Genomic DNA, 26,160 nt, shown 5'->3' with positions numbered 1-26,160 from the left:
CATGCTTAGTGAAATCTGTTACATGGATTTAACCGATCATCACGAAAGAGATTTTCTGTTCTCTGCGGAATAAAAGAATTCAGAAAGGAAATGAGTGGATGAAAATGTTCCAGTAATGAAATCCCTCTCTTTAACAATACATGTCACACTGAGGGATTATCCACTGGTTCGTTTACTTAACTTCAGTAAAATAAAGACCTAACCGGTCCCTCAGGAAGCCCAGGCTCTGGGGAAGAGGTGGGTTCACGTCCCAGCTCCCACACTCACCGACTGGTCTTCCCTGAGACTCAGAAACTGAATTTCCTCAGAAGTAATGTGGGGAAATACGAAGCACCACTAGGGGGGTGGAAAGGACTCTGTTTGTAAAACAGCGACGGTACCATCGGGGCACCATAAATAGTGGCTCTTTTATCAGGAAACGATTCCTGACCTTGTACCACCTGGCAATGTGGAGTGAATTCGGGAGGAAGCTTCCTCCTGATGTGGCCCCTTTGCTCCACTGGACAGACAGACGGAGGAGCAGTTGTGAGCATTAAAGCTTCTGATGTGGCACCCTCAGGGCTCTCACGCTCATTTTGTCATGTTATCTTCACAAGAACTTTCGGGAGCATTTCATTTCATTTTTTTAAAAGACTTTATTTATTTTTGTGAGACAGAGAGAGCACGAACTGGGGGAGGGGCAGAGGGAGAAGCAGACTCCCTGCTGAGCAAGGAGCCCAAAGCGGGACTCGATCCCAGGACCCTGGGATCATGACCTGAGCCGAAGGCCGACCCTTCACCGACTGAGCCACCCAGGAGCCCCTCAGGAGCATTTTAAATCTGAAGAAACTGGGACATGGCCAGGCACCCACAGAGTGAACAGGCTGTGTGGAGATATCTAGGTCCCATCCTCTTTTTGCTAAAATACACTGACCCCTAAAAGAGGGGAAATAGAAGGAATAAGCAAAAGGCACATCTGGAAGAAGCTGAATAAAATTTCAAGTTATTTAATGATCACTCAAAATAATTTCTGGCTGATTATTAATCTTTCATGCTCAGACCAAAGACAATAAAATGAGAATATCTTATCAACCTTTCATCATTTTCTAAGGAAAATATTCTGCTTTTCTGTGCATTCTTCATCGACACCATTCAGAAAGTAAAGTCTATACTAAGTATCTGCCAGGAAATATCATTATGAACTTAATACAGATGAGGACTAAATATTTTACAAATCTGATGCCATCTCGATGCGGTGTGGGAGGCCGGGGGGTGCCAAGGGATGCCGGGCGGGGATACCTCCGATGGTGGGGCAAGCACTTCATTTCCTCCTTCGGAAAATGGGGTTCACCAGTACCAGTCTCTTGGGATGGTCATATGTTTCAAAATAAAAATGAGTTGGTAAATGTGAAAACATGTTCAGGTATGAGGGACTATCCAAAGAGATAAAGCGACATTTGGGAACTTCCTCAGAAGCCAAAAGATTTTGTGTGTGTGTGTTTTCACACACGAAGCTCAGTCCACCATGGGCTTCGGTTTAGGCATATTTTCCAACGTGTTGCTCTGGGGGCAGGAGCCTCTCCCAGACCCTTCCTGCCCCTCCACTGCATAGCGACCCTTTATTTAATTAGCAACAGGCCAGAATAGCCTTGACTTCACACCAAAGATCACAAGTCGATTGTGCTCCATCAGGGATTATAAACTTTTAGCTTCAGAGAAGCTACTATAAACATCAAAACATTTCACAGATGCCCCATGTGAACAGCTGCTGGGCGTGTCATATGTATCGATGGACAAGATACCCACTGACGCGAGGCTCTCTGGGCAATTCGGTCCCAAGGGCTAAGTCCCAGCCACCCAGACTCCACGTCTCTATTTCTCCCGTCGTCCTCCAGTGTAGTTGTAAAGTGCATTTTAAAAAGAAGTATGTTTTTCTTCTTTGATGCAAGCCATGAGAAGCATTGTTTCATAGAAAAACATAAATAACACGCAGGGTCCCCCCCCAAAACCCATAAATGTCCATTTTGCCTATGCCCCCACCACATGGCTACCGTGCCTGTGATTTTTTTCCAACGTGCGGTAAGAAGGGAAGCCCAAGTCATCTGGAAGTTGTCTCCATCTTCCCCTTAGCCCTCTGCTCCCCTGCAACCTTTACCAATGATCTTATTGAATGAACGTCCCACAGGTTTTCCCACCCTGGTAAGAAACACTGCCTAACAGGGTGAGGAAGAGATCACCCTGGGGCCCTGCCCTAGAGCTGCTCATTAGTTCTTGCCAGCCCACATCTTCTAAGGGAATCTTGGCTCATCGGCTTTTCTAGTCTAAATAGAGTCCTCACTTCCCACCCAAGAAAACGTGTAACTGAATGGATTAAGGTTGAGTTTCTATCCCAAGAACAGAACTTCCATTGGCTACTGGACAACCTCTGACTGGGGTCGGCTTGAAAGAAGGAGCTCAGCCACCAAATCGCGCGGGAAGATGTGCTCTGGGAAAGAGACGGAGGCGGGAAGCAGAGCTGAAGGGCTGTCAGGCTGGGAGGTGGGCGCGGGCCTGGAGGTGACCGTAAGGGGTCCGATGAAAGCTGAAGTCAGCGGGAAGATACGGGTCAAGTGGAGAACAGAGAGGACACATCAAGAAGTAGAACTGCCGTGAGAAAGATTTCGCAGCTTCTGAGAAGCAGGGAGAGCAATGGCCTTGATCGTTTTTTAAAAGGCTTATTTCAGTCTAGGAGAAACTTACCATATTCAACTTCCTCCTCCCACCCCACCCCCCCTTTTCTAAAGATTTTTTTAAAGATTTATTTATTTATTTAAGAGAGAGAGAGAGCAAGAGAGCGAGCAGGAGGAGAGACAGAGGGAGAGAATCCCAAGCAAACTCCCTGCTGAGCCCCGAGCCCAATGAAGGGCTTGATCCCACCACCCCGAGATCATGACCTGAGCTGAAATCAAGAGTTGGGTGCTTAACCTACTGAGCCACCCAGGCACCCTTTTAAGATCTTATTTTTAAGTAATCTCTACACCCAACGTAGGGCTCGAACCTACAACCCCAGGATCAAGAGTCTCATGTCCCCCAGACTGAGCCAGCCAGGTGCCCTTTTCTCCTTTTTCTTTTTCCCTTGAGCAAACATGAAAGAGAATCTGTACCTTGAAACTAAGGAGAATTTCTTTGCTCAACGTGAGGAAGATGTGCGTCAGTACCAGCCTCTGGACGAGTCTCGGATCGCCTTCAGGGTTAGTCTGGGACTTTCCAGTTTACACTGCGGTCGCTCCCGCTCTGGACCCACCCAGCGGAGGACGCATAATCCCACTCCACCCGACATCCCCACCTACGTTTGGACTAATCTCGCCTTCAAGCTGTTAGTCAGTAGATTGTGCGGAAGAGAAAAATCAGAAGAGCCTTTGTAAGGTTCATTCTTGAGGCTTCCCTGCAACAGTAGTAAACGTAGAAATGGGATGAAATGGGGAGGCAGAGAGTGTTCAGGTCCGGTCCATGTACCGGCCACATGGCCTCGCACAAGTCGCTTAGTCACTCGGATCCGCACGAGCTTTGCCCAGCTTACCTCGGGGTTATTTCGAGAGGGTTAAGTGAGCTGAGGTTTATGAAAGTGCCCTGCGAGCTCTTTGACCCTCGGTCAGATACATGTCTTTGTCAGTGTGATGAAGAATCGGGAGGAAGGTGTGGCAGCTCTAGGAAAGTGTCCAGGCTGTGTCTGCTCTTATTTTAATAACTAATGTTGTTCCAGACAGAAGTAAGAGATACCATAAGGTAAGTCCATCAGGGAGGAGTTAAAAAAACAAAAAAACGACTGCCCTATGGCACTTGTCCAAGTGAAAATTCTAGGAGAGAAATAATGATGGAAAATAAACTTTCCCCTTGCTTTTTTTTTTTTTTAAGTAAGCTGTGTGCCCAGCATGGAGCCCAATGTGGGGCTTGAACTCTTGACCCTGAGATCAAGACTTGAGCTGAGATCAAGAGTTGGACACTTAACCGACCGAGCCACCCACGCACCCCACTCGCTTTTAATTTCAGGAAAAAATTATGAATCAGAAAAACAGCTCAAAAAGACATTTCCAAATTAATAGTTAAATATCTGGTCCTTAGGGAGGGACTTTTATGTGAACTTGAAAGAAAAATGAGAAAAAGTGTGATTTGTTCGGGTCCCAAAGTGGATCGTTATTTTTAAAAATACCAACAACAAGCAGCATCACTGTGTGGGGGCGAGTTCAGAAAGGTCAGGCTGGCAGAGGACATAGAAATAACAGCAGAACCCAAATTCTCAAGAAATTCTCCAAAGATCATTAATGTTGATCATTTTAAGAATAAAATAAATATGGAAGACATCAATTTAGAGATGGGTAAGGATTTTGTGAAGTCAGGCATACAAGGATACGGTGTCCCAGCTCCCTGATAGGTTAGCAATCACTGTCCCCTCAACCCTCGCTCTTCCACCACGATCCATGACAGCTCCCCCAGGACACAGTCCTGATGCTCTTTCTCAAATGGCGCTATTCTTTGGTCTTCTGAATGAATCTCACTTTTCCTCTCTGTACTTCCTTTTATTTTATTTTATTTTATTTCATTTTATTTTATTTTAGTATTTATTGGAGGCGTCATCACTTTTATTCAGATTCTTGAGAACACTAGAAAGGTAGGTTAACACCTGTTTTTCGAGATAAGATACCTAAGATTCCCAAGAGCCTTCAAATACGAAACCTCTCCTCCACGCACAGGGATCTGTGCTTCCTTTTATATCTCCAACCCCTGCCCCGACCATGATCACTAATACCCTGTGGAAATCCTACCTATCAATAGCTGGAAGAAAATCATCTCAACACACCGTACCATAAGGTTTCATGGGATGTCCACGGGACTGGTGGTAGTATCTATAGGGCAAAAATTGCCAAAGATATCCTTGGATGATTTAAGTGTGGTTTGACTTTAATTGGATGCTAGCATGATGTTGGCAGCTCTCAGGACTCCGTGGAGAGGGCTGTCACTACATCCATTCCACCCCCTAAGAACCTTCCTCTTGGGGTACAACACGCTTCTGGGCTACACAGGTCCTGCCCTTGGAAGCCTCTCTCCTCACAGGGAGAAGATGCCCCAGTGCTCAGGACCAGCTTCCCCCTGGACAGCCCTGGACAGCCCTGGACAACGCTAGACAGCCCTGGACAACCCTGGACAGCCCTGGACAACCCTAGACAGCCCTGGACGACCCTGGACAGCCCTGGACAGCCCTGGATGACCCTGGACAGCCCTGGACATCCCTGGACGACCCTGGACAGCCCTGGACAACCCTAGACAGCCCTGGACAGCCCTGGACGACCCTGGACAGCCCTGGACATCCCTGGACAGCCCCGGACAACCCTAGAGAGCCCTGGACAGCCCTGGACAACCCTGGACAACCCCGGGGGCCAGCGCTGGGTGAAGAGCTGGTGCAGGGCTCTCTGGCTTAAGACCTCCACTCACCTTCCCTTCTGCTTGGGTGGAGTGGAGCTGGGGGGGGCAGCAACAGAGGAAATAGACGTGGTTATTCTGATGCGTGCCTTGTCATTGGACACAGCCTGAACATCAGAACCTGAGGCAGACCCGGAACCACGTCAACAGCCCCAGTGCCTCAGCCATTGTCAGCATGTCATCTCAGTAGGTCCCATTACAAATGCCATCTCCCCTGCGAAGCCTGTCCTGTTCACGTGGGCAATCTCCCTCCTCTGGGCTTCCCCAGCACTGAGGTTCCCGAAATAGCTGTACCCGTAGCTACAGCTTGACAGCTTCTGACACCCTTGCATGTGCTCCACAGCCGTGAACACATACTAGGTGCTTAATAATGACTCGTCTGAATGATGGGCCAGCAAGGACACGATGAAAGGCTCAGGGGGTAGAACACTACCATGAGCTCCCAGTCCAGGCTGCTTCTTCTATGGCGGCCCTTCCCTCTCCCCATCTCCGCGCTCTTAAGTTACCGCTTTAACTCACCCTGCTCTGCAGATAGCCTCCTCATCTAGTGAAATAAAGGTATGCATGGGGCGGTCCCACTTGAGGCTGTGTGTGTGCATTTGGGGGAGGGGAGTGTGCCCCCAGCAAAGTTTCCTCTCCAGGTGGGAGAGCCCTGACCCTATCCCCAGACACCAGGGAGGTGTCCCGAGTGTCCCAAGCAGCCTCCGAGATGGTGCCACGGGCTTGGTTTTCCTTCCTAAGGGCCCTTATGCTTTCTCTTTCTGCCGGAATTATGTATCTATCCATGCATCTACTGAAAATTTATTGAGCACTTAGACCTGCCAGTCACGGGAACAAAATGATGAGCAAAGTGATCACAGCCCTGCCTTCATGGGGGTTACATGTTCTCATGGAAGGACTGCGGAGAAAGTCAGTAGCCAGCCAGCTTACACCCAACCCTGAAGGAAGAGAAACACAGCCTTGAATGGACTTGAATAACAGACACTCTTTACTCATGCCGCTCCCTAGCGCCCCCTGCTGCCTCCACCTAGCACAGGAGGTCCCAGGGCCAGCACCTCCCGCTCCCGCCCCAGCAACAGGCACGGCTCTGCATTTGGTCGTCGCACCCCACGAGCGTCTTCTTGGCCGCCGACAGCATCTGAGTTGGAGACTCCCTGGTTCCAGGCTCCAGAAAGGAAATGGCCATGGAAACAGTCGAACAGCGAATCAGGGGTGGACAGTGTTTCCTCAGAGGGAAGGGGGATCCACGTCCAGGCAAATTCCAGGAGGCGGGGACCTCGGGGAGTAGGGGTGCTGGCCTGGAGAGGGAGGTGACAGGCAGGAAGGTGGAGAGTGGGAGGAAGCACACCAGATGTTTACTGTCGGTCATGGGGCTGGGAGCTTGCCGCGTCTTCAGTGAGCCCTTTTCTCTGCTTTTAGGAGAATAATTCTATTTGATGCAAGGATGCAGTTTCATAACATCAGCTGTAAAAACCGAAGGGTGTGCATGAACTTTCCCTCACCAAAGGCCTTCATTTAATGGGAATAGAGGAAGCGAGCTCATTTCCTAGAGCGTCAGTTCCTGGACGAAGTGACTGGAGTCTTTCATGTATTTTGGGCAACTCCTGGGCACTTGGGGGGACTTGGCTTTATGCAAAAGGTGGAGAACCTCGGAATCAGAAGACCTCAGTTTTTTTTCTGGCTCTGCCACTCCTTGGCTGTGTGACCCTGGGCACGTCCTCTCCTTCTCTGGGCCACACGTGTCCCTGTGGCTCTAACCCCACGAAGGCTTTGAGAGGGAGATGCTGAGGCGGGCGGCAGGCAGGGCTCAAGCTGTGGGGCACAGTGGGTGGTGATGGGGGCTCAGTGAAGGAAGGCAGAGTGTGGGAGCCCCATCAGTCCTCACCCCGTCAGGCTCCCAGGGGAGAAGGGATGGCGAGATGCAAGGATTGAAGAAAGCCCCATGAACCCAACAGCCAGGCTATTTTTTCCTGAGCATTTGCCAGGAGCCATGAAGCACATTGAGAACAACGGGTGGGTAGCTCTCACCTGGGGTCCAAAATCTGGGTTGGACCGAGTGAAAATGCCAGGGGTGGTTCAGCCCTTCACTCTGCACTGGCACCCACGGGGGTGGGGGCAGCAACGGCTCGGCCACAGATGGCAGGCAGGTCAGGGAAGATAGAGGGACTGGGAGGGGTGGAACGTGGGCGAGGAAGAGGAAGGATGTGCACACCCCGTGGGAACTGAGCGGAGGAGCCACGGGGCTTACCGACTGGGAGGTCCTGGGTTATCCGAGGCAGTGCTGGCCCGGAAAGGCTCTCAGTCCAGGGGAAGTCAGAACAGCGTTCCTGAGTCCTAGATTCTTCCCTGACAAGCAGGGTAATCCAGAGCAAAATACGGCAGGAGAATCACTCACGTTTCTCCTCATGTAAACTGCTTTCCTCTGCCGAGCCCGCGGCACAGGGACAATCTCAGTCCTTTGAACAGAGAGAAAACGTTCCTGAGAGTGAAGCCAAGCAGATTTGAACCAGTTCTTGCTGACTAGAGGATACTCGACAAAATCATCTTGGTAATGTTTACTACCTGATTCAGGAACCGAGAACAGGACCCTTCCGTCAGCACGAAAGAGACACCTGTTTGTAAATGTCTCAAGTTCAAGTTTAACTTGAGAATCAAATAGGAATAGAATCTTCTGGGGCACCTGGGTGGCTCAGTCGTTAAGCGTCTGCCTTCGGCTCAGGGCGTGATCCCAGAATCCTGGGATCGAGCCCCACATCAGGCTCCTCCGCTATGAGCCTGGTTCTTCCTCTCCCACTCCCCCTGCTGTGTTCCCTCTCTCGCTGGCTGTCTCTCTCTCTGTGGTAAATAAATAAATAAAATCTTAAAAAAAAAAAAAAAGGAATAGAATCTTCTGAGCAAAATCTATTTTCCCAAACACAAGGTTAGGCTGCAGGGGCACATCTGAAAATATTTACTTCGCAGATATTGAAGATGTCTTTAGTATCAGACACTATAAATTGCTCAAATATAAACAGTATTTTAAAAGTTACTCGTGAGGCTACTACACACAATCTGATTTGCACAGACCTCCTCCTAGCATTTTCGGTGTTTTTTTTTTATTTGTTATTTGTTTGTTTTCTCTTTCGGTTTATTCACGTAAAGCAGGAACTGTTAAACAAGACTCCAGAAAGCCTGTGAATTTGGACGGGGAAAAAAAAATCATGTCTTTATCTTCAGTATCTCTCTCTTTTTTTTTTAAGATTTTATTTATTTATTTGACAGAGAGAGACAGCGAGAGAGGGAATACAAGCAGGGGGAGTGGGAGAGGAAGAAACAGGGAGCCTGCGATGTGGGGCTCGATCCCAGAACCCTGGGATCATAACCTGAGCTGAAGGCAGATGCTTAACGGCTGAGCCACCCAGGTGCCCCTATCTTCAGTAACTTCTAACTAAATTTTAGGTTTGACATTTCATTCCGTTACGAAAATAGCCATAAATCCAAGGCTGTATGAGCAGTTCCTGTGACTTTGTCGCTACCCATAGGAATTGCAGACATTTTGTGGTACATTACGGTTGGTGAGTCCATGCAATAAATAGCATTTACCCTCAGACTCCTTGGAAATGAGCAACCTTCCCTGTTTTTAAGTATTTAAAGACCTTGTTTTTAAAGACAGGGCACCTGGCTGGCTCAATGGTAGGGCATGTGACTCTTGCTCTCAAGGTCATGAGTTCAAGCCCCGTGTTGGGTGTGGAGCCAACTTTAATACATTAACTGATTTAAAGTGTTAATGAAGAAGGATATATATATTTCAAATTTTAAAAATATTTTGATAATAGTATTTCAGTATCATGTGCTTCCTTTGCAGTCATGTATGTATTTTCTACATTTAAAAACATCTTCCTGAGAAGGGTCCCACAGATTTCATCAATGATAATGCTGGCGCTTTTGCTCTCTCTCTCTCTCTCTCTCTCACACACACACACACACACACACACACACACACACACACACGGTAAGAACTAGCCTAGAGGCCATCCCTGACAAGGGTGCCTGATATGCCGGGACTAGAACTAGAAAGCCCTCCCAAATACACACCCCCACTTGTTTTAAAGCTAGGGGCAAGGGAAGGTTTCTGCTTCCAACTGCTTCTACAGGATTGCTGTCCCCTGAAGCCTGGTGGCTTGCTGCCCTTGTATTCTGGCTGGCTATTTGTCTGTCACCGCCACAGGGAGAGAGGGACCATGTCTTAAGAATACCCGCATCCCCGGTTTCTAGCATAGTCCACGATATGGAAGCAGGTCTCAATAAAGTTTGCAGAGTAAATGAAAATACAAACTAGAAATGAATCCTTGTTGAAAGAGACAGGCACGTGGTCTGGGTGAAGTGGGCCCTGTGTGAACGTGTGTATATACACTAGGGTGGGGATATAGGGAATATTGAAGGGATACGGGGTACATAAAGTGAGGCATTCTTTTTTAAAAGAAATTCAAAACAGACTTCTGGAATGTCATATTCTAAGACGCTTTCTGGCCGTGTGAAAACAATTCCCCTGTGCATGGCCCCACCCAGCCTCACGTGGACACCTCTTGCTCCCCCCCAACACAGGGGTGGCTCTCCAGTATATATAAAGCTCTGTGCAGCCCAGGCATGAACCAGCGGGGCCACACATCCAGACGCCTCCCAGAGTAGGAGAGCTTTCCCGGGGAAGCCTTGCCCAGCCCTGCACTGAGGGTTTCCGTGCACATCACTGCAGCTGCAGGCCCAAGATGCCAGCTGTCCAGCTGCTGCTCCTGGCCTGCCTCGTATGGGGTTCAGAGGCCAGGACGGCCCAGCTCCGGAAGGCCAATGACCGGAGTGGCCGATGCCAGTATACCTTCAGTGTGGCCAGCCCCAATGAGTCCAGCTGCCCCGAGCAGGTCCAGGCCATGTCAGCCATCCAGGACCTGCAGAGAGACAGCAGCGCCCAGCGTGCTGACCTGGAGTCCACCAAAGCCCGGCTCAGCTCCCTGGAGGGCCTCCTCCACCAGCTGACCTTGGGCCGGGCTGCCGGGCCCTCCGAGACCCAGGAGGAGCTGCAGAGGGAGCTGGGCACCCTGAGAAGGGAACGAGAACAGCTGGAAACACAAAGCAGGGAGCTGGAGGTGGCCTACAGCAATCTCCTCCATGACAAGTCAGCTCTGGAAGAAGAGAAGAGGCGACTGGGGGAAGAGAATGAGGATCTGGCCCAGAGGCTGGAAAGCAGCAGCCAGGAGGTAGCGAGGCTGAGAAGGGGACAGTGTCCCCAGGCCCACAGCTCCTCTCAGGACGTGCCACCAGGCTCCAGGGAAGGTAAGAACATGGGGCGAAGGGGCACCCGAGTCCAGACATGGTTCATAGTGACCTGTTACAGGTGGCCCAGGCTTGCCTTTCTGGCCCTCTCCTTTCTCCCTGAGACGACACCTCTAGCACGAGGCAGACGAATAAAGGAGGGCAAAGCAATCACTTTAACATCTTACTAGCCATTTCGCTCCTGAGAGTTCTGTTTGGGTTAATGGTTCCGAGTTCTTGTGCCTCCCATGACGGCCCTCCCAGTCACAGCAAAGTGAGAAATATAAGGACCAGGTGAGACGTGTGAGTCTATGATCAGTAGAAAGTTGCCAGCTTTCCTCCTTAGAAAATGGCCTTTCGTGAATCTTTGGAGATTGTGATTCCTACCTTTTGTTGTTAATATGACCTCTACTTATGAGATGCCAATAGATTTATGAAATCATGGTGGATGGTAGGGTTTTTTTTTTTTAAAGATTTTATTTATTTATTCGACAGAGATAGAGACAGCCAGCGAGAGAGGGAACGCAAGTAGGGGGAGTGGGAGAGGAAGAAGCAGGCTCATCGTGGAAGAGCCTGATGTGGGGCTCGATCCCATAACGCCAGGATCACGCCCTGAGCCGAAGGCAGACGCTTAACCGCCGTGCCACCCAGGCGCCCCTTTTTTTTTTTAATGTCCTTTCTTGGCAAAATAAAGAGGTGGCAACCCTTTGTCGGGTTCCTCAGTCTATTGTTTGGGAAATTTTCCTACCCCTTGCCCAATCCGAGAACCTCTGCTTTCAGGACCCCAGGCCACTCCTTGAGGTGGTTCTTTCTCACTGAGATGCTCTTCTGTTCCTCCTGCTTCCTGCTTGAAGGTGAGTCCGGGCATGCGTGCTGCAAGAGGGGGCCCTCCCGCCCCATTATTCGGGAGGATAGTACTTGTGTCACTTTTTGTGTGATCGTGCTCCCAAATATTCCCTGTTTCATAATTTGTTTTCCAATCAGGAGGAAACAAGTGAGCAAATCCAACTGTGGGACTGTTAGTCCAGACTCTTCAGAGATCTCAGCATCAAGCAAGAAAGACAAGGGGGTGTGGCTTGTTCTAGATTATAGGGGGCTAAGGAGATGTGGTGGCCCAATGCAGTGCCTGGCTTTCGATTGGGTCCTGCATCCAGGGGAGAAGAGCCACAGGGACAGGTTGGGAATCACTGAGGAAATTTGAATATAGGCCGCTTCCGAGGTCCTGTTACTGATTACTGCTCGGTGCCTTGGGTGAGAGATGGTATGGTGGCTATGATGCATATCCTTCTTCTAAAGAGACACACGCTCAAGTACTAGGGAGGTAACGTGTCCGAGTGGCTGCAGTTGACTTTCAAATGTTTCATCAAAGACTGTGAATGTATCAACAGTGACAGAAACAGAGGAAAACAAATGTGGCAAAATATTAACAATTGGTGAATCTCAGTGATGAGCACCTGGGGGTCGGGGGCTAATTGTATGATCCTTTCAACTTTTCAAATTGTTTGGAAATCTTCAAAATAAAACGATTATTTTTTTAAAAGGCTGTCTAGGGGCACCTGAGTAGCTCGAATGGTTAAGCATCAGGCTCTTGACCTCAGCTCACGTCTTGATCTCAGGACCATGAGTTCAAGCCCCACCTTGGGCTCTCTGCAGGGTGTGGAGCCTACTTAAAAAAAAAAAAAAAAAAAAAAAAAAAAGTTTTCCCCATTCCCTCCCCCCCCCCCCCTCTCAAAAAAACAAAAATTTTTTTTTTTTTTTNCTCGGTGGCACAGCGGTTAAGCATCTGCCTTCGACTCAGGGCGTGATCCCGGCATTATGGGATCGAGCCCCACATCAGGCTCCTCCGCTATGAGCCTGCTTCTTCCTCTCCCACTTCCCCTGCTTGTGTTCCCTCTCTCACTGGCTGTCTCTATCTCTGTCGAATAAATAAATAAAATCTTTAAAAAAAAAATCCAAGAGTTGATGCCTGGGTATGACCCTGGGCAAGTCACTTAACCTCTGCACCTTGGTTTCTTATCTGTTAGGTGGTAATGAAAATTCTTCCTGTGAATGATTTTTTGGGGTTCAAACAAGATAACTCTCAGATGTAAAGGATTTTTTTAAAATCCTGTATTTCTATAGTTGGAAGAGACTCGATTCTAAATTTTACAACAAAGAAAAATAAGGTCTGAAGACACCCAGGGCCCGGGTGGCACAGTGATTGGTGGCGGCATGAAGATTTGTTGGACTGGAGTCTTCGAGCACAGATAAAAGAATCAGCATTAATAGAAACATGATGAAGCATTACTTATTTCAGACTGTTCAGCGATGGAGTCATATTCTCAACAAAAACCTGTGTGTGTGTGCGTGCGTATGTGTATGGGTGGGTGTGTGGGTGTGTGTGAAAACAGAGGCAAAGTTTTGGTTTTTTTATTGTCCTGTGGTCATTTAACAAGACCGTGGGAATTTATTAGATGTGTTCTCTAATTTTACATTTCTTTTTCTTCTTTCCAGCTGCCCTACTTTTGAAATAAGGACAAAAGCCCATTAGAGTGAACTCCAAGCTTGGAAGGTCTTTTTAGCAATGGGTGTTTTTTTCATGAGCAGGAAATTACATTAGTACAAGAACCTTCTACGTTCTGCAAAANAGGCAAAGTTTTGGTTTTTTTATTGTCCTGTGGTCATTTAACAAGACCGCGGGAATTTATTAGATGTGTTCTCTAATTTTACATTTCTTTTTCTTCTTTCCAGCTGCCCTACTTTTGAAATAAGGACAAAAGCCCATTAGAGTGAACTCCAAGCTTGGAAGGTCTTTTTAGCAATGGGTGTTTTTTTCATGAGCAGGAAATTACATTAGTACAAGAACCTTCTACGTTCTGCAAAAGCAGCCTGCAGGGCGTCTGATCCACTGGCTTGTTCTGTGCAGATGTGGAAACTGAGGCCCAGAGCTGGTCTGTGGCCACCCGGCCAGCCAGTGGCAGAGCCAGAACAGAGTTCTAATTCAGTCCCTCCCAGCTGAAGTCCTGTGGCCCTTCAGGACCTTGAACTGACCTCTGGTTTATAGAACCTAAAGATAAAAGACAGAAAGCTTACATTTATTTGATTATTATTATTTTTAAAGATTTTATTTTTTAAAAAGATTTTACTTATTTATTTGAGAGAGAGAGCACAAGCAGAGAGAGTGTCAGAGGGAGAAGCAGACTCCCCACTGAGCAGGGAGCCCAATGCAGGACTCGATCCTGGGACTTCGGGATCATGACCTGAGCTGAAGGCAGTTGCTTAACCAACTGAGCCACCCAGGTGCCCCTAAAGATTTTATTTTAAGTAATCTCTACACCCAGTGTGGGGCTTGAACTCACAACCCTGAGATCAAGAGTCACATGTTCCACCAACTGAGCCAGCTGGGAGCCCCAGGAAAGTTACATTTAGAAACATTTGGAACAAAAGATGGGCTTCAGAGTCCTAGGTCTGAGGGTACAGGGCTTTCTGGGTGGCTGGAATTTAAGTGTGGGTGTGCTTCATGTAGGGGCAGCAAGACTGAGGCTGCGGGAGCCCAGCAGAGGGAGGCCACAGAAGGTGGACTTTTTCTCACTCGGCCTGTCATTCACACTGTCACCACCACTGTCTTTATTGTGCAATTGTTACCTAGAAAAAGATCTCCTTAGAATCAGAGAAATCACGTGTGTGTGTGTGTGTGTGTGCATATATATATAATTTTGTAGTAATCGTTTTGTAGCAAAATGTCTGGAAGCCTATTAAGCCCAAAGTAGAAAAATACAGATTACCAGGTGATAAATCAGAGCTGGCTACTAGTGTCACCGGAGAAGCCCCCTCTTCCCTTTATCTGATCCCTACTTCAGATTGGTCCTCCCAGAGAACAGAGCCTGGGATGGGGGCTTGTGTGTGATGGCTTATATGGGCCACGATCCCAGGGAGCCGAAGCTGGGACAGGGGAGAGTGAGTCAGGGAAGGAAGGGGAGCCAATAAGGATTGGGGGGCATTCTCCAGGGGTCCCCACAGTGGGAGGTGGAGGCTCGAGGCCTCCACGCCCTTCTGGGCAGCTGTGTAGACTGCCGCAGAGGAAGGGAGCATTCCTTCGTGCTTCCGCTGCTCTGCTGGTCACGGGTCATCGCCCCAGAGGGTATACCCCACGTCCACGATGTGCAGGTGTGGGCGCCAGGCTGGCTCTTACAGAGTCAGAGAAGCGGCGCAGGGCCACTGAGGCTGGGTCCCGGCGCGTGGCCACAGCAACGACTGGGGAAAGGCGGGCAGGATATGAAGGAAGAGCACCAGAGGTGTTCAATGCAATAATCGCCGGTAGGGGTTACCGTGCAGATTAGAAATAAGAGGGAGAAGCACCCAGCACAGCGTCTACGCAAGGCTGGCATGCCATAAGCCAATTGTAACTCTCACGGGCTTCTTTTGCTTTGAGCTGCGCTACTGTTTTAAAATGTCATTTAGTGATTAAAACATCGAGATAACATTTTTGTAATGCACCTTGACCCTAGAGACAGTACCTGTTGGAGCAACACCCAGGACGTTAGTCTGCCAGCTGATCTTCACTTTCCTGGGGAGTTTCTAGGGTAAGCTCTCTAGAATGTGTCTGCAAGGCAGGAGTGAGGGAGATAGGGCAGAGCAGACAGAAAATTTCCAGAATTTTGTAAGAGACATGAACTTTTCAACCACAGAGGAACTGAATTTTAATAGAAACAAATAAAAGCTCTGAAAATGTTTAGCTATTGGATACAATACAGTCCTTAATATTTTCATAACCTCTTTTTGTTTTCTCCCCACATTCAGAGTGAAATAGGGGTGATTTTTAAACATTCCAGAGAGATTTTAATTTTGACACATTGTTATTGAGGACGTTTCATTTATACTTTGAGCTAAGAATGCTGAGGCTCAGAGAGGTTGAGTAACTTAGCTGAAGTCACACACCTGGTATGGGGCAGGCCCAAACTAGGAAGCTATGACTTGGGGCCCAAGCCAGGCTCGTTCACACGACTGCTTCCCAGCCTTTGGGCTGTGCATGCTCTCCCCCGGGCTTCTGTCCTCATGCCAGACAGCGCTACTCTGGGAGCTGACCATTGCCAGGTGCTCCTGGCTGACACGACCAAGACATAGCCAGCAGGCTTGTCATCTACCCATCCCATCTGCCAACTGAGAAACGGCCCTGCACTTATTCCAAAGCCATTCCCTGACATTATGTTTCACTGTGGCTCTTGTTTACTCCAAAGAAAACACATGAGCTGTGGTTCCAGCAACCGTGAAGAAAGGCGTGGGGCTGAGGCAGGGACAGGGAGAGAGAGACGGAGGGAGAGGCAGAGAGGAAGGGACCGGGAGAGGGAGGAAGAAAAGGGGTCCCCGCGCAGAGTCGCGAGGGCCTTGGGGGCACCAGGAAAGGAACTCTGCCCCAGCCGGGAACCTGGGGCCCCCTCTCCTTTGGCAGCCGGAGGGAAGGCTGGGCTCCCCAGGTGCAAGGCCTGGGAGCTGTGTGCGCACGCGCACCAATGCGGTGGCCTCCGAGCTCCGCTCCAGGAGGGGGTCGCCCCCCAAAGTTCTGAGCAGCAAGTTTGCAGCTGGTGGGAAGCCTCAGGTAGCGGTCTGCACCCCGTCAGGAGACAGAATCCACACGGCGAATTAAGTCTTAGAAATCATAAGTTATATATTAAAAATATAAAGAATTGGGTACGATGAGAGCAACTATGAGATATAAGTATACTGCGCGCGGCACCCTAGGGCTGAGGAAAGGTCCCAGACGAAGGACAAACTTGAAGGGGTTCAGGACTTACTGAGGAAGGTGAGGTCCAACCCATCGGAGAGCAGAGAAGCTGGCCAGTTTGTCCAGGCTGGAGCTGGAATGGCCACCTCTCGAGGGCGACCGGCAGCCTGCGGCATGGGGGCAGTGGAGGCAGGGACAGGCTGCCTGAGCCCTGCAGAGCCAGCCGGGGGCTTGCAGGGGAGGCCGGCAGAGCACGGGGTACCTGTGCAGGGACTCTGGGTTCCGTGTGGACGGGTCTGTGGAAAGGTTACGGCCAGGCTGAGGCTGCAAGGTCACAGAGGAAGCACGTCTTGGACCCGCGGCTGGGGCAGGGCTCCGCCAGATGTCCTCCCACTCACACTGCTAACCCAGTCCCGGGGGGCTCCTTGCCGCTGACCTTCCTCCCACAATGTCCCTCCAGCGCCCTCTACCGACAAAGCTTGACACCGTGCCCACGATTTTGAAGGAGAAATCTTTGTTTTACAGAAAGCATCTAGGGAAGGATGCGTTTGGCACCAAGGGGCAATTAATTTATAACTGACAAACCTCCCCCACCACAGGGTGGAAAAGTTCACAACTTCCATGGCCTTGGCAGACTTGGGCTCAAGTCCTAGTCCCATCACTAACCAGCTGTGTGATCTTAGGCAAGTTACCCTCTCTGAGCCTGTTTTCTCTTCTGCAAAATGAAGATAATATGGTCCACGTCAGGACTGTTATGTGGAATAGAGGTAATGAGCACAGGACCTGGCTCATGGGAGGCACTTAATAACTAATAATTAAATTAGTTGCAGACTGCAGTCCTAACGCCTTTTCCTATTTCTTTAAAAGCTGTGAAGGTATCGGATCACGTAAATAATTTCTATGAAACTCTTTGAAACGCAGAGACAGCTATAAGTACCTGTTAATCATCTCTTTTCCCAAAGGATCTGTTTTCAGTATTTCAGTATTTTAGCTATCTTCAGGGAAGTCACCCCGGAAAATGCCTGTTTGGATTTGTTTTCCCCACTTTCTTTATCCTCTCTTTGGCTGAAGTGGGCATTTTTCTTAATTTTCTTCTCATTGACTTGCAGGTGCATGCCCTTACTTTTCTCAGTAAGTCACTAAGCTCCATGGTCATCCTCGCCACATTCACAGAATAAAATAATGTGCCTCAGGTGTGAGAGGAAGGAGCTGGTACCGGGGAGGCCCTTGTATGGCAACTGTGGGTCCCGAGCTGAAGGGCAGGGGACTGGGGTGGGGCAAGGGAACCCTCTAGAAGTTTTGTACGGATGCCACTGCAGTATTTCTCACCTCACATTGCCTAAAATTAGCTCCGGTATTCTGAGAATTAACTGAAACAATTAAAGCCGTTTGAATTATTCTGAGGAATAGTCTGTGATGGTCGGAGGAAAGGTACCGAGGAAAAGAAACAGCTCGCCTCAGGGAGTTTGCTCAATGACCTGATTTTGAGAAATGGAGAAATGTTGCCGCATATCTGAGCCTCCACTCAGTGTGGGAGGCTGGCAGGCAAGTCAGGGGTGGGTTGCTCCTCGTAGCCAGGGGTCAAGGCTCTGTCATTATGTTTTAGGCCTAAGAGAAGGCGTGAAGACCGGAGAGGCAGACACAGAGGGTGCAAGTCTGCACTCCAGGAAGCAGGGATGGCTACAAAGAGCTCTGCTCGCCCCTTGTAGAGCGAGGGGATCCCTCACTCTTACCTTTCCCTGGCAGCACACAAGAGCAGGGAGCCTCGGGCACCCCGCCCCCTGCCATGCTGTCCACAGGGCAGCACCGATTCCCTGGTCTGACAGCCCCGGGAGAGGGGGGCAGCGGCTGGTGAGGGTCCTCGGTTGGTCTAGGAACCTCCAACTGACCTAGTGAATCAGCCTCTGCCCTGGGTACCCCCTTAGGTGGAGGCAATCTTCAGAGTGAAGAGCGAAGGAATTTCTTCACCTCCACAGATTTTCAGGCAGATAGGAGATTGAGGGAACAAATTAATTTCCTAGGACCCTCCAGGAGCCATTTGGATTGTCCAAGGGGTCCTTATTCCCAAGTTGGCCTGGAATGAACCCATGTTACTCCTCAGTGAGAGGACTTTGCCAGACCATGAACTCCTCAAGGGGACCATGGACCAACTGTAATTATTCACCATGGATCTCCACACCCAGAACGACCTGGCACTGGTAGGTGCTTCAGAGGGGCTGGCTACTGAGATGGGTGGGCAGCTCCCCAAGGCTGGGGAGACTGAAGACCTGCCATGTCCCCAGAGGTATTCCCAATCGCCCCTGGACTTTGGGGTGCACATGCTACACATTTTGGCTTAAGGGTCTTAACTGCTCATGCAGCCCACTCCGGACTGAGGGGCATCCTGGGGCAGAAGGACGCACCCCTCCAGGGCCATCGCTCTGGGGAGGCCAGTTAATGCCTGCAGAGAGCACTGCAGGGGGCTGCCCCATGCCAGCCTGAGAGCCTCTTAGCTGGATAGGAAATGTTCTCTACCTCCCTCTAGTACTGTGCATTGAGGTTAATGCCAGTAACCATAAGAGGCACCTGAGTCCAGACATGTGAAAATGTGAAAAAATGTATGTGGCTTAAAATTGATGAAATGTGTGTAGCCAGAAGGGTTAAGGGTTCCATTGTCAGCTTCTGCGCCTGCAAGGTTAAATTTAGCAGAGTGAAGCAAACAACGTGATAGAAGACAGACCATCTTCCCGACCTTCTCAGCTGTGCAGGAGCCCAGCCCCAGGCACTGACTGCCCCTCGGGGACAAGGACACGGGAATCCTGACCAGGGAGCCAGGTCACTCAGCGGCAGGGAGCTGACCGAGATGGCCCGCGAGAGAAAAGGCCAATGTTTAAAGCGTATCTTTTTACTCTGATGCTTTGACGTCTGGGCCTCACAGGGTTAGCTGATCCCTGGGGGCCCTGTATGACTCACCTGCCAGCATGCCTTTCATATGCACACCCACCGACCCACAGCCCAGGCCCCGCCCCTCGCCACGCCCCACGCCACGCCACGCCTCCACGCCACGCCACGCCTCCGTGGGCTCTGACCCTCGTACTCAAGGCCGCCGTCCACCTGCCCTGATCACCTCAGAGCTGGGGACCAGACAACTAGGGACAGCCCCGTGGCCCAGGGCCTGCTGAAATTATTCACATTAACCAATCCTAAGCCTGCTTACCCGGCCTCACCCGTTCCTTCCCCTCTCCTCCTGAGGGACCCTGATGCTGCCCCATGTGGCCCCTTTGGCGTGAGTGTCCCTGCCCCTTGGGAGCAGTGAGTATAACAGACTATCTTCTCACGAGCAGTCAGCTCCCCATCTGTCGGCCTCACCATAACCTGAATCATAAACCTACATTTTAAGACAGCTAAGCCTGTTCCTTGTGGCTCTTGCTTTTTCCTTGTATTCAAGGACTCTTGTATGAGCCCAATCCTAAACCGAAGGAGCGAAGTGTGACAAAGTGTGGTAACTTAACGTCTAACCAGTGTCCTCCACACCCCTTGCCTCAACATGCGCGACCCCCACCCCCTCCCTCGAATTCCTGCAGCAATCCCGCACACCCGCAGACAGAGTATTTCAGCCCAGCATGTAAAGCTAAAGACGTTACCTCTCACGGGAACATTTGCATTAGGACAGGGAAAACAACCTTATGTCACGCAGGGAATTGTTAATGTTGAATTTCAGGCATCCCCGAAGATGCTGAGGACCTTCTCAATATCCCTGAATCACACCTCACCTGCTCATAAATTAGGGAATTATTTTAATTGTGTACAAGCTTACTTTATTTTATGTCGAATACCCTATTCTGGGCAAGGCACATCGCTATGCAATTTATTATTCGTGAGCTTTTTGTTATGGGAATTTTTCAAACATTCACAAAAGTAGAGAGAACAACAAGAACCCCAGGGTACCCATCACCCAGTTCCAACAGTTGTCCCCCGAATCCAATCTTGTTTAATCTCCATTCTCAACTTTTTAAAAATCTTTTTTTAGTTTTTGTTTAAGTAATCTCTACACCCGACATGGGGCTTGAACTCATGACCCCAAGATCAAGAGTCACATGCTCTTCTGACTGAGCCAGCCAGACACCCCTACATATTTATTGTCTTAAATCCCAAACACCATCGTATCTTTGGAAGCCTATTTAAATACCATCCTCAACATAGTCGTCATGCTGTTTTCCCTCATAGTACAAGTTTGTCTCTTTCTTTTAATACAGTTTCTAAATGGAATGTGGAGACCGTGAACTTCCAGGAACTGAAGTCAGAGTTAACTGAGGTTCCTGCTTCCCGAATCCTGAAAGAGAGTCCATCTGGCCATCCCACGAATGAGGAGGGAGACCCTGGTATAAAGTTAATTTTTCCCTTTTATACACACATGGTCTTTACCTGTGACTGGTTCTGTGTTGAGAGTTGGTCAGCTGGCTTCGTGGGGAGAGTGGACCACTGGTCAGCCCTGGCAGTGAGGCAGAGAAGGGGGAGAGGAAGAGCCCCTCTCTCCTCCTTTTCCAGAGCACGCTGGCAGGCAAAGCCCTGTATCTCACTCACCACCCACTCGGGGATGGTGGGCTCAGCTGGGCTGCACTGGGGGAAGAGGAGAGATAGGTTTATTTCACCCATTTGATTGCCACATAGAAATTCGTTACATTTTTTAGTAGATCCTTCATATCTTTCTTTATCCTAGGGTCAGGTGACATCATGCACCATCTCAGCACATGGTCAGCACATACTCAGAAAAGGTATCTTTTCTGAACTTTGGGTACTGAGGAAAGGTACAATTGCCTCTCTCCAAAGTGTTCCCTGAAAGCCCGACCTTAAGGCAGGCTGTGGTTTTCAGAAACTGTGACTATCCATGTTATTGACAATTATTTCCAGCAGAAGAGCATGCATGGCGATGGGGACGTTTTGAAGTCTTCAAAACATGATTCCCTGAGACATGAGCAGCAAAGACTTCCCACCTTCTACAAGGAAAGTGAAAAGATCAAAGAGATCTGTTGTGTTTGTTGCAGCTAAATCTAAATTTTCGACCATTTCTTCGTTACATTTTAAAAATTATGTGCAGGTTTTATTGTATTAAAATGATGCCTGATCTATGTGGTCCATTGCTTTGGGATTGAAGAACTTTGTTTTACAGGGTTTCTTATAATGACTTGATTTTTGTTTCATTTTTTTTCAAGATTTTATTTATTTATTTATTTATTTATTTATTTATTTATTTGAGAGAGAGAGAGAGCACCAGTGGGGGCGGGGGGGGGGAGAAGGGGCAGAGAGAGAGGGAGAAACAGACTCCCTGCTGAGCAAGGAGCCCAACACCAGGATCCATCCCAGAACCCTGAGATCATGACCTGAATCAAAGGCAGACATGCCCAATGGGCAGAGCCACCCAGGCGCCTCTGTTTCATTTTTAAAAACGAAGTAAATCAGACATGAAAATCATTAAGAGTAGTATAATGGACACCTGTGAGTTCCTGCCTGGCTTCAACTGAATATTAGAAATATAGTTTGAAGTCCTCTGTGCAGCCTTCCTCTTTTCAACGGATACCCAACAGGAGAAGTTCAATTCATAGGACATATGGATCACATAATCCTTTCTGGGCATTTGCTCTTTACCCAGTACCTAACACGTATAAGTCCATTTAACATTTACAACACCCCTCCTACCCGAAACATGATCCCCCTCTACAAGTGACCAAGCCAAGGTCGAGGGGGCTGAGGGACCTGAACATGACCCAGCCAGCGGACGGTAGAGCCTGACCTCAACCCCAGACGCTCTGTCTCGGGGGCTCTGGCTTTGGCCGGCTCTGCCCCGCGGCTACGGGGCGCAGAGATGGCGGAAGAGCGTTCCGGGTCATGCCTGTCTTTACCTCCCCAGGATGCGGAGAGCTGGTTTGGGTCGGAGAGCCGCTGACCCTGCGGAGAGCCGAAACAATCACGGGCAAGTACGGCGTGTGGATGAGAGACCCGAAGCCCGTCCCGCCGCACACCCGGGAGACCACGTGGAGAATCGACACGGTGGGCACGGACATCCGGCAGGTGTTCGAGTACGACCGCGCCGCGCAGTTCCTGCGGGGTTACCCCTCCAAGGTGCACGTGCTGCCGCGGCCGCTGGAAGGCACGGGCGCCGTGGTCTACCGGGGCAGCCTCTACTTCCAGGGCGCCGAGTCCAGGACGCTGGTCCGCTACGAGCTGGCCACCGAGGCCGTGAAGGCCGAGCAGGAGCTCCCCGGGGCCGGCTACCACGGGCAGTTCCCGTATTCGTGGGGCGGCTACACGGACATCGACCTGGCTGTGGACGAGACGGGCCTCTGGGTCATCTACAGCACGCAGGAGGCCAAGGGCGCCATCGTCCTGTCCAAACTGAACCCGGAGAGCCTGGCCCGCGAGCAGAGCTGGGAGACGAACATCCGCAAGCAGTCAGTGGCCAACGCCTTCCTCATCTGCGGCCGCCTGTACACCATCAGCAGCTACTCGTCGCCGGATGCCACGGTCAACTTCGCCTATGACACGGCCACGGGCCGCAGCAAGGCGCTGAGCGTCCCCTTCAAGAACCGCTACAAGTACAGCAGCATGGTGGACTACAACCCGCGGGAGAAGAAGCTCTTCGCCTGGGACAACTTCAACATGGTCACCTACGACGTCAGGTTCTCCAAGATGTGAGGAGCCGCGGGCATCAGGGAAGGCCGCGGGCCACGGTGGCTGGGGCTCCGGAGGGCGGAGTCCGCCGCCCAAGCCCCCGCAGCTTTTCTCATCACCCGCCCGGAAGGCCGAGCGGGGTCACCGGGCCGCGGGTGTGGGACGAGCGGGAGGGGGTGAGTCAGTTTCACAGCCCACGGGCTTTGCTTCCGTCAGCTTTTAAAGGGCTGTGCAACCGAAAGAGTGCAAGTTTTGGGGTGACTTGGGGCACAAGTTATAATGCATAGTAGTCTCTTCACGAAAGCACGAGGCTTTTATAAAAGGCCCTCACTGGCTAAAAAGGCTGTGTGTGCAGGAGAAGGGCGCGGGCAAATCAGCTCGCCCCCCGTGCCATCGAGGGCCACCGTCCGCATGCTGCCTGGTTACAAGCCACAGCTAGAGGAGGGGGAACAGCTCTCGTGGCCAGCACTGAACACCTGGGCTTCTAATGCTTCTCGCAGCATCCAGCGGGGCACCACATAACCTCTGCCCTGTGCAATAAAGCCATCTTACATGCTGTCCTCCGTGAACTTTGTGGCCTACTTCGCTTAGGAGAAGAGCACTGATTGTGGCCATCGGATTATTCCTTTGGGTTGGGAGCGGTGACTGCAGGACTCTTAACGGTGTGTGTGTGTGTGTGTGTGTGTGTGAGAGAGAGAGAGAGAGAGAGAGAGAGAGGCCTGCACCTGGGTTTGAGGTGCTGCCCAGGATGACGCCAGGCCAACATTAGAATCCAGCCTTCCGCACCCCCATCTCCTGGTGTTCTTGGTCCTTCCCAAACCATCGTCTCTTTCCCCAGCTCAGCCTCTCTTCCCCCTGGCTCCGTGTTGCTTCTTACTGTTTGTCGTGGGCGTGAGTTCCATAAACTACAACCCCAGGTGAGCAGCCCAGACACCACTGGTTTTTAGTAACTGAACTTACTTGCTAACTTGAGGTGCCATCGTCCCTGGCGGTAGAACACTACCTTCCCATCCAGCGTGGACTCTGTCCCCTTAGCGTGTTTTCAGTCTGTTCAGGTTTCTCCGCTGCCCCGTGCTTCTCCGGGCGGCATGTGTGCTCCTCAGCAGCCAGGGCCCTCGGCCCAGGAGAGACAGGCATCAGGCAGAGATTCTTCTCGCACCTGCCGTTGGTCACCAGCGTGGCCTCCAGCATTTGCCGCTGACTCGGCTCGGCGTGTGACCTCCGCGTCCTGGAGGCCAGCTCCAGCAGGCTGCTGTTTTCCCCAGCCTGCTCTGTGTCCCCTCAGGCGCTCACGTGCACCAGAGGAAACTCAGGGTGCCAGGCCCTCTCTCCTAGATCTGCCTCTGGGTCCCTTCTGCTCCTCTGCTGGTGTGGGGGCCACTTCCCTTAGAACTTTGCCACCCACACAGGATTTACCTGGAAGCAGGAACCAGTCTCCTCTGCCATCTCATGCCCCAAACCGTCTGCGACGTAAAGGCCTGACAAGANAGCTCAGCCTCTCTTCCCCCTGGCTCCGTGTTGCTTCTTACTGTTTGTCGTGGGCGTGAGTTCCATAAACTACAACCCCAGGTGAGCAGCCCAGACACCACTGGTTTTTAGTAACTGAACTTACTTGCTAACTTGAGGTGCCGTTGTCCCTGGCGGTAGAACACTACCTTCCCATCCAGCGTGGACTCTGTCCCCTTAGCGTGTTTTCAGTCTGTTCAGGTTTCTCCGCTGCCCCGTGCTCCTCCGGGTGGCATGTGTGCTCCTCAGCAGCCAGGGCCCTCGGCCCAGGAGGGACAGGCATCAGGCAGAGATTCTTCTCGCACCTGCCGTTGGTCACCAGCGTGGCCTCCAGCATTTGCCGCTGACTCGGCTCGGCGTGTGACCTCCGCGTCCTGGAGGCCAGCTCCAGCAGGCTGCTGTTTTCCCCAGCCTGCTCTGTGTCCCCTCAGGCGCTCACGTGCACCAGAGGAAACTCAGGGTGCCAGGCCCTCTCTCCTAGATCTGCCTCTGGGTCCCTTCTGCTCCTCTGCTGGTGTGGGGGCCACTTCCCTTAGAACTTTGCCACCCACACAGGATTTACCTGGAAGCAGGAACCAGTCTCCTCTGCCATCTCATGCCCCAAACCGTCTGCGACGTAAAGGCCTGACAAGACCTCTCTAGAATCGAAGCTCTCTTTCTCTCCTTTTTCCTGGCTTCCCGCAGACATTATACAGACTGCAGGGATGCCACGGTCGAGCCCTTTTCCTGTTTTCTTCTCAAATCTTGTTCACGGGACCAGGGCTCAGTGTTTTGGTTTCCAAGAGAACCAGCACTTAAACGTCAAAACCCTGACTTTAAAGACAAGTCTGTCTATCATGAGTTCTATAGAGTATACTTCGGAAAGCAAAACCCAGAATGTAACTTTTCTTCCCACTGAGTCTGTCCTCACAGAGGCTACGCGTGCCAAGCGTGAGCAGGAGCTGGGTGAGATGTCTCTCCACAGGTGTATGCGTCTGCTTGGGCCACCGTAACGAAGGGCCACGGATGGAGTGGCTAAACAGTGGAAACTTATTCTCTCCCAGTTCTGGAGGCTGGAAGTCTGAGATCGAGGTGTCGGCAGAGTTGTGTCTTCTGAGGCCTCCCTTCCTGGCTTGGAGGTGGCTGCCTTCTCCCTGAATCTCCACAAGGTGCTTCTTCTATGTGCCTTTGTGCCCTAATTTCCCCTTTGTTAAGAACAGCAGTCAAATTGGATTAGGGCCCACCCCCTGTGACCCAATTTTACTGAAATTGCTTCTTTTAAGATCCTGTCTCCAAAGACAGTCACCTTCTGAGGTACTAGTGGTTAAACCTTTGACACACGAATTTTGGGGTGGGGGGACACCATTCAGTCAGTACCAACTGGATATCACCACAGCACCCCAATAATAGCAGACTCTTAAAGACTAGAAAACCCAGAAGTAGGAATATGCATGAGCTCATTCACCCTTCTGAGCCCCTGTAGCCGCCAGGTGCTCGAGTGAAAAGTGGAAGATGAGGAGACAGCTTTGGGTGAGGAGACAGGCCGTCACAGCTCACACGCTGGTGAGGCGAATCCTCACACAGACCAGCCCATGGCTCCTGTT

At 50.6% G+C, this 26,160-nt stretch overlaps 1 protein-coding gene across 1 annotated transcript; it reads left to right on the top strand.

Moving 5' to 3' along the window:
- Positions 1-10,077: 10,077 nt before the first annotated feature.
- Positions 10,078-23,631, top strand: MYOC (myocilin). Its single transcript, XM_002928447.3, has 3 exons — positions 10,078-10,743; positions 20,659-20,784; positions 22,311-23,631. Exons 1-3 carry the CDS (start codon positions 10,182-10,184, stop codon positions 23,093-23,095), a joined length of 1,473 nt encoding a protein of 490 aa, XP_002928493.1. The 5' UTR covers positions 10,078-10,181; the 3' UTR covers positions 23,096-23,631.
- The last annotated feature ends 2,529 nt before the right edge of the window (positions 23,632-26,160 follow it).

This window comes from Ailuropoda melanoleuca, chromosome 8 (genome assembly GCF_002007445.2).
Source record: "Ailuropoda melanoleuca isolate Jingjing chromosome 8, ASM200744v2, whole genome shotgun sequence".
Taxonomy (NCBI): domain Eukaryota; kingdom Metazoa; phylum Chordata; class Mammalia; order Carnivora; family Ursidae; genus Ailuropoda; species Ailuropoda melanoleuca.
Note: the sequence above shows the minus strand (reverse complement) of the source record. Positions and strands in the feature narration are given on the sequence as shown.

What these genes read in the sequence shown, in the direction of transcription:
- MYOC (XM_002928447.3), top strand. Translation starts at nt 10,182, where the DNA reads ATGCCAGCTGTCCAGCTGCTGCTCCTGGCCTGCCTCGTATGGGGTTCA. An exon ending in GCCACCAGGCTCCAGGGAAG is followed by an intron (nt 10,744 to 20,658) that starts GTAAGAACATGG and finishes CTTTTAATACAG; the next exon opens with TTTCTAAATGGAATGTGGAG. An exon ending in GAATGAGGAGGGAGACCCTG is followed by an intron (nt 20,785 to 22,310) that starts GTATAAAGTTAA and finishes TTACCTCCCCAG; the next exon opens with GATGCGGAGAGCTGGTTTGG.